At 40.7% G+C, this 13,797-nt stretch overlaps 1 protein-coding gene across 2 annotated transcripts; it reads right to left on the bottom strand.

Annotated features, from left to right (window-relative positions):
• Positions 1–228: 228 nt before the first annotated feature.
• cars1 (cysteinyl-tRNA synthetase 1) lies at positions 229–13,518 on the bottom strand. 2 transcript variants are annotated; one of them, XM_085462501.1, is made up of 23 exons: positions 13,420–13,518; positions 11,836–12,063; positions 10,088–10,179; positions 8,888–8,976; positions 8,668–8,764; positions 8,060–8,158; positions 7,397–7,546; positions 6,847–6,987; positions 6,464–6,552; positions 6,245–6,366; positions 5,937–6,049; positions 5,640–5,768; positions 5,364–5,493; positions 4,889–4,992; positions 4,451–4,548; positions 4,131–4,320; positions 3,793–3,861; positions 3,606–3,687; positions 3,402–3,482; positions 3,025–3,092; positions 2,633–2,692; positions 2,468–2,551; positions 229–1,954 (listed from the first exon to the last, which is right to left on the bottom strand). In XM_085462501.1, exons 1-23 carry the CDS (start codon positions 13,439–13,441, stop codon positions 1,826–1,828), a joined length of 2,466 nt encoding a protein of 821 aa, XP_085318627.1. In that variant the 5' UTR covers positions 13,442–13,518; the 3' UTR covers positions 229–1,825. The 2 variants fall into 2 exon arrangements, with proteins under 2 accessions (XP_085318627.1, XP_085318635.1); XM_085462509.1 differs by lacking the exon at positions 11,836–12,063.
• Positions 13,519–13,797: the final 279 nt, after the last annotated feature.

Here is a 13,797-nt window from a genome sequence, read left to right as displayed (position 1 = left end):
ATTTGTGAACTTCAAATTAGAACCACATTTGAAACCTTACGTGTCATATTTTACGTTCCTTTAAATCAGCAAAATAAGTGACTGATGCAGAAGTATTGAATCACCTTCATGTTTACTTGGGCTGGTATTCTTCTGATCTGTCAACCACTGGCATAATGAAATTATCTCCCTATTAGGAGCTTAAACATGAATCCACAGTCACAGCATGTCACAAAGCTGACCACGTAATCATACAGCACTGCACTCGCTTACTCTTTATTTGAGCATCCCTTAAATCAATTCAAGTCATCTTATAACCACAGATATGGAGAACACGTAGTACAAAAATGCAAACCCCTGAAGGACGGCTGAATAACAAAATGCACTTTGCCATGTGATGTTACTCAAGCCACAAGAACCCATGCAACAGGTTGCAGGGGTTAAATTGTCCCAGTGTGACTTTTAAAAGAAAAACAAAAACCAGCTGCTCGAGGGTTTGGTGGCATTTTCTATTTTCAATTCCACTTCTTGATCTCACAGCGTTTCATTATGCCACAGCTGGAAATGGCCTGTGAAAATGTCCCTTTGTTGAGATGGCACAAAATAAAGAACCCAGATGTTTTAAGGAATTGCTGAATCGATGGGGTCCGAGGTGTGAGGTTCAGGGTAGTGAAAGGACCAACAGATTCTCTTTGTTCAGTTAGTTATAAAAACAAAAAACCAAAAAAAAAAAAAACCAAAACACATCACTTGTGTTCCCATGTGCTCCAAGCACAGCAGGGTATAATGTACCACTAATTTTCTGCAACCATGAGGCAATTGCTTTTAACTTAAGGGCAGGAGGCATCTAGTTTTCCTCCATATGCTCCTAAATGAGGGTACATCCAATTAAAATAAAAATGTCCACCATACTTTATTAGCTTTTCAAGGTAACTCTTGTATAAGGTGACACAGGTATTGAGAAAGACACAAACCATCTAATGGTTTCTGTTACAAGTCACCTCTACAACTGAAACAATGAATTCAATGGTCGTTTCCCCTGTTAGGGGTGAAAATTTGATCCAGTTCTTAGCAAAGGCAAAAGTCCCTTTGACAAATGCACATTTGCATAAAAATGAACTATATTTGAATGACACAACATAGTTACTTTAACAGACCCGTGAGGTAAAAGGTCAAAAACACAGAGTGATATATCACACACTGCTGATCAGCAGGATAAAGTGTATGAAACAACAAGCTGAACTCAGTTCTACTGCGTATTCATTTGATCTCTTTCTAAGCTGGTGCAGCCCTCCACAACAGTCCTAGTTTCTTAAGTGGCCTCTGAAATTTAAATGTTTTAAATCCTTCCTCCGGGGTATCTTAATGAAGCTGTCCCAAAGATTCATGGTGGAAAAAAAAAAACCCACTTAAAGCTGGTGTTTCCCATTAATCCGCTAGCCACCCATTTAGCATCTTTAATTCATGAAAGCACTAACTGTTAAAAAAGGCTTTAATACTTGAACAAATGGCAGTATCACAGAGTTTCAAGAAAAACATACACTGCTAACAGAGGCTGCACCGCCACATCATCAAAATCCCACTTTATTACCTGTTGCTTTGATTTTACTGTTGTGAAAGACGTCCAACCTCCAACAGAGCAAGAACAAAGTCATGTCGGGTGGTGGTTTTCTCTCATATTGCATGGTTATGGAATGTAAATGTAACTGTTACGTAAATGGACAAAACACAATCGTTGGTTTCCTGAACCAAAGTAGGATGAAGAGGAGACAGAATGAAGCTCTGGCCTTATTATTTATTCTATAGTTCTTCCCTGCGGTGTGGATGGATTGGCTGAACGGCAGAATCAGTTGCCATTTTGGTTCATCTGTAGATACTCGTTGTGTAACTTTTCTTGGGTCTCGTAGAGCTTGCGGAGCTTCTTGGCTTGACCTTTGCTGAGCTCCTTCCCTTCAACGTCATGAGTGGGGAAACCCTGTTAACGGCGACAAAACCAAACACACCTTTAAAGCTTTTCAGGTTGACACGGTTTGTGAGCTGTCGTTTCCATGGTAACTTTTAAATTACCTTTCTGAATTTTCCTCAAGTTCTGACGCACACACAGTTACACTGGATGCGGATGTCATTTCAAATAAGGACATTCATGTCTGTACAAGCAAATCCCCGTGAGCTAGGTCTTTCCTACTCTTGGATCCGCATCACGTCATTGACCTCAGGCACACGTCTAGCTGTGAGCACCAAATCCCCACTTTTATTGCTGTAACTTCATGATTTCGTGGCGTGGGGTCGTTGGCCCCGTGACCACCTCACGACCTGGAGTACCGGGTGCTAATCTTTGTCTTTGCTTTCCTAGATATCCCAGGTTTTAAGCCCTCAGCAACAGATTCCTGAGGTCATCAGGGCCCACGAGCCTCACCACCAACATGGCACCAGCTTAACAGGTTCTTCTCATGAAAAATTAAGCATGGGAGGTAAAATAAGGACTTACCGTTTCATCGAATTTTGAGTATTTGTCTGTTTCACTGCGAAACATTTCGCTTGCAGGGATCTTCATCTTGGCCAGTTTCGCCATCTGCAACAGTAACAGAAACATGAAGATTCCCTGATGACACAAACGCAGAAGGTCACTGTCTATATAAACCATCAGACTGACCTCTTGCTCCTGTTTCTTCTTAGCAGCCTCTAGCTTCTTCATTTTCTTCTCTTCTTCCATCTGTGAAAGATGGAATTTTATTGTGTGAAATGTTTTAAAACACATGTTTGCATTTTTAAAAAACAATTTTACATAAAAATGAAGGCTTGCAGTGGACTTCTGTTAAAATTGTAAATCAGCTAAGAATTTCTTTTGTCTGAACAAACTAGCTGTTAGATGTTGAAATGCCCGTCCTTATATCCTTGGAAACTCAGCGTCCTTCAGTTTTGGGAGGGGGCACTTCTTTTTCTGGCTTATCGTTTACTTTAAATTGGGATAAATTATCTCCTGTCAATCTTAGGACCTAAACTGCTCCAGACATGCACTCGATGTGTGATGATGTCTTCTCTTACCCTCTTCTTCTCCTCTCTCTCCTTCAGTAATGTCTCCTTGTCCACTAGCTTCACCACAGTGGGCAGGCCTGCAACACAACCACTTTATTTTCCAACACTCTTCACTTTGTAAGAACGAAACAAGGTCAGAACTTTTTTACATTCTTACGAAGAGAGTAAAGGCTCGGATTTATTGAGCAGGGCATCTTACTGCGCTGCAGTCATAAAGATGTGATGCATGGAGCGGATAATGATTTCGTGACACAGACGTAGCCAGTTTATTCCAGTAATAACTAACCCAGTCCACAGACGGCTGCGCAAAGGAGGCAGACCTGATGAGGAAGATCAAAACCTGAGCCGATTCTTTATCTCTATAACTTCAAACACAGACATCTTACCTTCGTGATCTTCCAGACGTACTCCAAGCTCTGGCAACATGTCGTCACGGACAACATCGCAGAGCTGCAGCAGCTCTGTCACTGAATAAGTAAGAAAAGAAAAAAAAGAAGAAGAATTTCATGTTTCAGTTCTCTCTGATTCAACATGGAGGTGATGTTTTGAGTTATAAAGTAAACAGTTTTGTTTAAAGCGCATGTTCTTACCTTTCTGCTCTCGAGCAATTTTGCGGACGCGCTCTCTAAAATCTGACAGCACTGTGAGGTATGGCATCACTGCGCTCTCCAGCTGTGGACAATTAAGGGGAATTTTTCATATGCAGTACATTTCTCATAATAATAATGCCACAAGAGACACAATTCAATCACAAAAAGTGAAAACCAGTTCACTTACATCAACACTCTGACTCTGTCCACCCATGGGAAAACCTATGGGGTCCGATCCTTCAACTGCACCAAATATCTAGACAACAACAAAAGTTTCATTTGAAGGGTTTGTTAGGCATCTCCACACTGATTTTGCCCAGTAATGGAGTTGTTTCTTAACTTGGAGAAGTAACAAAGTGTATCACATCCACTTTCATGTGTGTGAATGGATGAATGAGGCATGTTGTATAAATGAGATAAGAACAAACAGCATGATTTCTCCTCCATACAGAATCAAGGTGTTCTGTAAAATTCATTATTCTGAGAGCTGTGAAACGATAAACGCAGCAGCAGAAACGTGCTCACCTTCAGCATGTTGGTGAGGTACGCAGCAATACTTTCCATCAGCATGCGGTTGGGCCTGAGTTTGACGCTCTTCTTGCTGGCAATGTAACCGTTGCTTTGGCTGACCAGCGTTCTCATCTCCTCCATGGCAGTGCGGGTGTCCACGTTGTCACACAGAGCCTCGTGGACGGCAGACTTCCTGTCACAGAAACTACACAACACAAGTCACTTTTTAGTTTTAAGTATGAATGTGTTGTGTTTGCACGCACACAACTCTGAAAGTGCAAATTTTGATGAAGAACAACAAACTGGTCTTCTAATCTACCGAGTCGCTCTCTCACCTGTTGTTGAGCTCCACCTCTGCCGTCTCCCACTTCTCAAACTGACCAGTGATGTCAGTAGGCGCACGCAGGATGTCTTTCACATTCAGGAAGAACTCCTTTCAAATAGAATAGAACAGAATTCAACTTTGTTGTCATTGCACATGCACAGGTACAGGGCAACGAAATGCAGTTTGCATCCATCCAGAAGTGCTTTAGTGATATAGATATATTACAATATATATTAGCAATAATATAGATATGTAAGTATATTACAGAAATGGGTCTATTATGGTATGTTATAATGTACACGGTATGAAGTATGTTATGAATATTCTATAGCTATAAGTATGTACAGGCTGTAGTGAGTACAAGCTACAAATAACAAACAAAACAAAAACAGATCAACACAAAACAGACAAATCTTCCAACACTGTCTTTGTTCTTGCTTTCACCTACATTCATAAACTTCTCGTACTGGACGGCTGACTCCATCGTGTTAGAAGAATAGTCCAGAGTGTCCTTCCAGGAATGCATCAAGAAAGCCAGACGGAGCTGACGTGCTGCGTGGAGACAAACAGTGAGACCGTTAAATAGTTCTACTCTAACTGAAGAACTTAGTGTTCATTACGTGTTTCTCTTCAGATATAAAATAAGTAACAACTGCTGTTGGGGTGAGAGAGGGAACCATTGCATTCAATAATAATTAAATGCAAAGTGGTGTATAAACAGATAATAAGTGAAAAAGTATGTCTGAAGAAGAAACGCATCATGGGAACCCCCAGCAGCATTCAGTTTGCTGTTAAAATGATGATTTTGGTTTTGAGCTGTGACAGTTTGTGCAGCCTCATAGCTGGAAAAACTCCCTGACAGTTTATTAATGGTGATGTATGCTCAAGTGATGCAGTCTACAAAGCAGGAACACATGTATCACCTGTGTTCTTCGCCAAGGCGTCCTTGATCGTGATGAAATTCTTCAGAGACTTTGACATCTTGCAGCCTGAGATTGTCAGGTGCCCGGTGTGCAGAAAGTACTGGACCCAGTCATCGTTCTCAAAGAACGCCTGTAAGCAGCACAAGCAACTGTGGTCATAACAGGTTTTACCCTTCATCACTGGAAACGGCTTTAAACACATTCAGGATGTTTCAAAGTGTGTGTTACGTCAGGCATTTACATAGTAAACAGGAACACATTTTCTGCAACAGTTACCTCTGACTGAGCCAGCTCGTTGTCATGATGAGGGAATCGCAGATCAAACCCTCCCCCGTGGATGTCCATCGACTCGCCCAAGATAGAGCCAGCCATGGCTGAACATTCAATGTGCCACCCGGGTCTTCCCTGTCACAACATTCAAAGAAAACACCGATGACTTCCTTTCTCATAAGTACAAATTCTCGTTCCATTTCACAGAGCCTCAAATGACACTTTCACGTTTATATAAAAGAAAAGCTTTAAATGCAAAGGATGATCACACGGTCTTTAAAGTCTCTGAAAATGAAGGCTCACCTTCCCCCATGGAGAGCCCCATGATGGTTCTCCAGGCTTGGAGGCTTTCCACAATGCAAAGTCATTCGGTGACTTTTTCTCACTTAGTCTCTCTGCAGAAATGCTCAGATCTCCTACAGAGCCAGGAAAACAACGACAACAGGTTAAAAACTGAACATTGTACTTACTCTCTACTCAAATATTGGTAGGAGGGAAATCTTGGTGAATCTCTTCTGCTCTCACTGAGTCAAGCACTGAAAATCCCCGACCTGTTGTCTGTTGTCGGGCATGTCTGCACCTGTTGTGTGGTGCTTGTTTTATAAGTGTACCTTCTCCCTCTTGTAAAGCTTTCTGATCGCCGACCGCCTCCGGCACCAGTTTAGCGTACGAGTGCTGCGGACTGGAATCAAACTTCAAGGTGTCAAAGTATACTGAACCGTTTGACTCGTACCTGCAGACACCAGAGAAACAAGTAACTATAGCGACAGCGATGCAAGCAGTTCGTTCGGTACGACACAAATCGTGAACAGCGGCAGCATCTTCCTCACCCATAACCATTTGAAACTATTTTCCTCACAAACTCCACGATCTCAGGCACGTATTCACTGACTCGAGTAAGGACATCAGGGGGAAGAACCTGTGTGCCAAAATGACAACTTAAATCCAGTTACAGCAGGAAAATGCTGATTTCAAAGCACATTTTAACAATGATATTTTAGACATAGTGTCCTTCCAGTAACAGAAGTTTGGACAGAGCAGTTTCAGCCATTGTTATCTCAGAAACGGTAACGTTCAACAACACAAGTAAAACTGAACAATTCATAGAAAAAGTTTCTTTACACATGTTGGATTTTTACAGGGGGCGTTTATTTAATTCCTTTAAGAGATTTTCTCAGAAAATCAAAAGATCATTTGGCTTTTTTATACTTACATTGAGTGCTTTCATATCTTTGTGATAGTCTTCTTCCCAGTATTTAGGGAGAAGGGAGAAGATGGAATTCTCTGTGACGTGACTTCCGAATTGTTTGTCCAACCAGTCTGCCAGCAAGTCCTTGGAATTCTCCAACAACACCTTGGGGAAGAAAAGACAATTCAATTGGACTTGTTGAGCTCATTTCCAGCTCCACACTTTTATTCGTGGTCACTATTAACAGAGTAGTTTTGCAGGATTCTAGTGATAAAACGATCCTTATTAGTTCTTGGTGCAGACCTGGTAAAACTGGGTGGAGTTCCTAGTTGGAACTCAGATCAGTCACACTAACCCTGAGTTACTAATCCCAAATGGTGGCAGTGAATACAAGCAGTAATAAAGCTAATCTGTCCTCCCACTGTTGTAAATGTAGAGCACTGACCATCTATCCATGAATCTGCTGCAGTTATTTTGGAAGCACAAAAAGCAAACAAAATAAAAACAAAAAAAGCATTTTCTGTATTTCTAGTGATATTTCTCTGAAGTTGCCACCACATCAGAACAGACTCACGTGTGCCAGAGGTCGTATGACTTCATCTGCGGCTTTGCTCTCCATTGCTGCTTGCAGCGGTTGCAGACTGGCTGTAACTGCACTGTCCAGCCTTTCCAGCATCTGCTTCTTGTCCGGGTCTGTGGTGGAAGCCAGCTGGGCCTGAAACGGCTGGAATTGGCAGAATAACACACAGAAACCCACAGAAATTAAAAAAACTTTCAGCTTGTCTCTGTTTTTAGATAGAGCTGAAGCTTGGACTTCTACTAGCTACAGTACAGGGTGTACTGATGCTTGTGTCTATAGAGTCTAGTGTTTGTGCATGCTGTGGTTAACCAGCTGCTACTTCACAAACACTGATACAACCCATAGGGAAACCAACAGAGCCTGCCGATGGAGCAGAGTTGTTGTAGGAGGAGGTTTGCAACTAGATCTTCTGATATTATAAACTCAGTGACATAAATGTTTAACATTAACGCAGTATTTATCTGTTTTACTAAGTACTGCACAGTTCTGTTTTGTGTTATTTGAATTATCTGCCTCGCTAAATAATGACCAATAATCTCCAGAGAGATACATGCTGTGCGATCAATGAAAACAAAGAGAGAAGATTTACACCATCACTGTCAGATCAATAAGTACTTCACACAGGTGCAGTGCATCCAGGGCTTAAACCTGTCTCACCGTTCTGGCGCTGAGCACATCCTGCAGTATTTGAGCCGCTTGTGGCTGTTTCTCTTTGTACTGGTCCAGAAGGTAATTCTGCCGGGCTCTTTTAATGATCTGAAAGAAGAATATCCCAATAATAAACCAAAACAGCAGAGTTTGCTTATGCCAAAAGTTCAAAAGCATTCTGCATGTATTGCAACATCAGCTCCATAGTAGGACAGTCTGGGTGCTAAACTGGCCTGTCCTGTAGTCCTGACGCCCGTTTAGCCCATTACAAAACAACAAATACAAATCAGCTCCTAATTTTCTGAGCAGCTGAAAACCTGCATGTGTACATTTATGTTTTCCCCCTGTCTAATTAGGTCATCACAAGACCCTGAATTCCTGCCATAACTTCTCAGAGACATGTCAGCTTACAAGCTGAACCTGTTTTTACCTGCCTATAAACACACAGACAGATGTGTGAACATGTGAATGTTAACAAGGACCTTGCACTTATTTCAACAGGGCTGCATTAATCATTACAGACACAGATGAGCTTGGACAACCCATCTCCCACATTTCATGCAAAAACCTTTATTAAAAAAATTAAAAACATCTAAAACACATCAAAGCAGACTTACTTTGTCATCTATGTCTGTAATGTTCATGCAGTAGATCACATCATACTTGAAGTAGTCCCTCAGTATCCTTCGCAGAATATCAAAGGATATGTAGGATCTGCATAAAGCAAATTATTCATTAAAATGTTGTTGTAATAGAAAAAAATATAACAGTCTCGCTATATGAAGGATCATTTCCAACCCAGAATTTCAGTGCTTAAATTCCTCTGATCTTGCTTACCTGGCATGTCCCATGTGGGAGGCATCGTACACTGTAGGACCACAGCAGTACCATGTTACTTTATTCCCTTTCTGAGGAACAAACAGCTCCTGAAACATGGAGGTTATGAACTTAAATGAGGATAACAAATACTTTAAAATAAAAAAATCTGATAAAAATGTATCTTACTGGTGGCAGCGGGATTTTTAAATGCAGTGTAATAGAAACGAGAGCCACAGCGAGAGATTAGGTTGCATAGATGGTTTTATTTCTACGTTTGTTTTTTCAGTCGAGACTTCTTCCTGATCCAGAACAGTCTGGTTGTGCCAGACTAACGCTCATCTAAGAAATACGGGCATGTTTATCAGCGCCACAAAGAGCCTTAAGCTAAAGACCATCTCGCTACACTTAAAATCATCTGGAAACCAGTTGTGTGTGCATGTGGCAAAATGCAAGCAGACTATAAAAATATGCATTAAATCTACAAATGTGAAGTGAAAGTGCTGCATTCTATACCAAGAATGAGAGCACATCTGTCACAAGATACATCAGTCAAAAGAAATGTGACTATAACTTCTTTAAACCATACCTGGATTGCATACTTTGGAAAACAGTGAGGCTTTAAATCCTGTCACTATTAAAAACTTGAATGAAATAATCTAAATATATATGCATTCTTTCTTTTTATAAGTTGTACAGTAACGATCACAGACTCTTTAGAATTGTGTTTGCTTCAGTGGTTTAGCCCTGCGTCAGGCTGCCCACCTGTCCAATGGATGACGTGCACGGTCATACTTTTATTCCCATGTCTGCTCCTACATACGTTTCTATTGCAGCTCCAATTGTTAGTCACAAATGTGGGCGAAACGCTCACAGTTACATGGCAGAAACCGAGAGCTACAGATGCTTCGTGTAATAAACAAAGCGCCAAAGCACAAAATTTGCATCGATTATTTTTTAAGTTATTCGAGTTACTCGGTGAATTGTTGCAGCCCCTTATTAATCCCTTGTAACTTTAACAGGCCTCATAATCTTAATTTGCCTGCAAATCATAGCTTATCGTTTCAATTTCACATCACTGCATGAGTATAAATAAAACTGACTCTGTCCAGCCTGTGGCTATATATACATTGAGGGATGCGGTATCTAATGTAGCGACTTCACGAGGACCTCATTTCCCAGCAACACCAGCACTGATGTGCGCTTTACATTCGTCTCTACCTTTGCTCTTGTCAGGCTGTTGTAGAGTCGCAGCTGAGGAACATCTGTTCCTGCTGGTGGAGACCAAGGAGGCTGGACACGCTTTCCTTTGACTAAAAAAAGAAAGGAACAAGGGACAATTTCAGTTTTCACATCATAAGAAAAGGGGTTCTACCTCTGTCGAAGCTATTCATATGGATGCTTTGGTGACATCATGTTCCATTAGGGCTAATTAATAAGACTAATCAATAAAGGCTACCAATAAGACAGTGACTCAGAGCTCACGTCAGATAACATGAGACAGTGAAAGAGCAAAGAACTGATGCCCAGTGCTGTGATAATGGTTCAAAAACTGTGACACATGTAAATGGATTTATTTTTGCTTGAAATAGTTAAAGTAAAGCAATGACAGAAATCTGTTATAGGTTCTAGTGCAGTGCTGAGGAGTGTGATATTTCAACAGTAGTTAACAATAAATATAAATATTCTCATCATCCCATTCTTATCAAAGACACACAATAAAGTTTCCTCTTCATCAGTGTCAACAAAAGAAAATATTTCCTCTTTAGTCTGAACTTCTGTCACTGTGTCTACCTACTGAGCTTCAATTTCCAGTCAAATATTTGCTCAAAGGCAGGGTTCAACATCCACACAGCGCATCAGATAAAGAGTTGATGCAGTCTGCACAAAGGGAAAGCACAAGTACTGTTCACAAGCAGTGCAACCCTGCTAGAATATGGAATCTAAAAATAGTTAGATACCCCATATGATTAGTTAAAAAACAACTTCAAGTGGACACATTGTGCTTAAGATTGCTAATGGTCAACACGTTTATTTAACATGGCCAGAGTCACTGGTCATAGCTGGCGAACATATCTTTGATAACCCCGACCAAAAGAAGCAGGTAAGCCCCAGGAAACTCCACTGAGGACACAGAGTGAGGGAGGCTGCTGTCCCCAGAAGTCTACAGAACCAGAAGTCTTTTAACAACCACATGGTAAAAATAAATTTTTTAAAAATATACAGTTTTGAAGCATTTCTGGTTTTGCTTCACCTTTCAGACCCCAAACTTACATCTATCGTGTCTACTGTGTCCTTGTAAAGAAGAATGGAATTTTCCAGTAACACAGCAGAGTTAAATGGAAAGTGAAGGTGAAAGAAATGAAGGAAATCTAGACATCCGAGACTGGCACAGCATCAGATGAGCAAAACAACACACTGGAGTCCCCGGATAAAAATACAGCGATGAAAGTGAGCGTAATAGGTCAAATTTACTATTTACTGGCTTTTTTAATAAGAGTTTCACTCCCACTCACATCAGCCACGTAACCAAGTACGCTCTTACACATCGTTTAGATTAATAAATAAACATTTCTGTGTTCTATCATCAGTTACTCTTTCTTTTCATGATGTTTTACATTTTTTGTAAAGTTGTCCTTATTAATATTAAGCTATTTAGCCAGGTATGGGAACAAAGAGTATTTGCCTGTGGGGTTCTTCACCAGCTGTTGCTGCCGTGTTTACACAGCGATAACGCGAGTCTCCTCAGCGCTTAGCTGCAGGTACCACACACATCAAGTTGCTATGACTGACATCAAAAGTGCAAGCTAAAACAGAGTTCATTCCAGTGCCTGCAAAGGAAGCCTTAGTTCATGCTGAGAGTCAGTTTGTTTAAGAGGGCACGTCACAGCCTCAGAGTGCCTCCACATCCACGGCCAGCAGGCGCAGGACCACATCTAGCCTGTTCATGCCTTCAGCTTTCTACTCACTGCTGCTTTCTGGGTTGAGGTCCTGTTGCAGGGCTGCTATGTGTCTGTACCAGCGCAGAGCGTGGACATGTTGTGGATCTGGGGGTCTGTGGAGGAGCTTAAAGGCTTTCTGGTCGACCTGGGTGGGGCTGAACCCAGCCAGGTAGCTGCGTGAGGTTAGGTAGTCATTCAGGGCCACTGTCAGTGCAGCCTCCTCACTTATCTGTAGCAAGAAGCCATACTCAAAGGCTGCAGAAACAAGAGGGCAAATGTTCGCAAAGAATTACCACCTTACTCCACTGGACAGTGGAATAACCAATGAGACTAATGACTTTGGTCAGAGCCAAGAATTACTCGATCAGTTGGAAAGTCAGCACACGTCCAAAGTAAACTGCACTTATGAGTGAGTTAAATGAAACTACTCGCTACCCAAACATAGCCTAGCAGAACTAATGCTGAATAACACTGGCCTTTAGCCACTCACAGAGAACCTTATATATGTATAAGAAAACAAAAGAGGTGCAAGCACTGAGTGGAAACAGGAGAAAGCAAAAGATGGAGAAAAAAATGTAATTAAGGGTGCAGGTTACATGTCTTATAGAAGCAACCCGTGATTTTCATACTGTGTTACTATTTGAGCTGTAATTCTAACTGCAGGTCAACAAGTATTTGGACAGGAACACATTTTATATCAATCAAGGGGCTGAAAATAAATACAGCAAATATTGGTAAAACTGTTAATGTTACCAATGTTTTAAAGGGTCAGGTTTCACTGATTTAAAGGTAAATTAGGAACGTACTAATAAGCAATTTCTTAGTTATTTTAGGTTCATTTCCTTCTTAACTTGAAGCTGAAAGTCTGCACTTTAATCACACCTCGACTGTTTTATTTCATTGTTGTGCTGTATAAAATTTAAATTACTGACCTGAGAGTAAAAATCACAGTAAGCACTTGAAAACGTTAACAGTGTTTCTCATAACAGGCTAAGTTATACTACTACTACTAGTAGTAGTAGTAATAATAATAACAATAATTTCAATGCTTTCCATAAACCTTTGTAAAAATATCAAACAAAAAGGCGATACTGTCGGATGCTAATAATTTTCTTAAAGATGACACGAAAGAAGATGGAACTTAAACCCGAACATAGACTTAAACAAACCACAGTTCAACAAAAACACCCCACACATCACACAGGAATAGGTTCACTAAAACACTATAAACAAATAAAAGAGAATAAACTGTAGTTACTTCATAACATCCTGTTTGACTGGACAAATGAGCCGAAGATGAGGCTACCTTTTTTAAACGCAGACAAATTGCTAAATAGTATTTGCTGCCCTGTGTTTATGCCGAGGTATTAAGTATTAGTTTAAGCTGTATTTTTTATATGAAATTCGGCTTGTCACTCATTGACAGTGTTTCCTTTAGCTAAGCGGCTCAACTGCAGACTTTGGGACACAGCTCTACATATTAGCTAGCCTGAGCGTTAGCATATTCGCTGTGACACTTCATCAAAATGCGTTAGGTTGTGCTGTCATAGCTTTATGCGGTTTTTCAACTAACGAACCCATAAAGCAAACACCATATATTATTTACTGTACCCGGATCACCCGAAGCCGACATTGTCACAGTAATCAAAGGCTGGATGCTGATGCAACAATAACGTGCCCGGAAGAAGAACCCGTATAAACGACGGTAGGAATAGGAACCAAAGTGTTTGAACCTGAGAGCTGGCGGACATAAATGATGGTACACTCAATGTTTTTTGTTTTTGTTCTGTGTGTGTGTGTGTGTGTGTGTGTGTGTTTGTTTAAGACACTGGAATGCAATGCAATAAAATAAAATACTATATACAATAGAATAAAATAGAAATACAAATGCTATATACAACTGAGTAAGAAAATACAAAAGTACAACTTCGTCAGAAGAAGAATTGTACAAGAATTGCACATATAGCAGTCTTATTGCACATGTGAGGG

The sequence above is a fragment of the Copadichromis virginalis genome, linkage group LG1 (genome assembly GCF_057382275.1).
Source record: "Copadichromis virginalis isolate Kocher_CV1m ecotype Utaka linkage group LG1, C_Virginalis_male_GT1.1, whole genome shotgun sequence".
Classification (NCBI taxonomy): domain Eukaryota; kingdom Metazoa; phylum Chordata; class Actinopteri; order Cichliformes; family Cichlidae; genus Copadichromis; species Copadichromis virginalis.
Note: the sequence above shows the minus strand (reverse complement) of the source record. Positions and strands in the feature narration are given on the sequence as shown.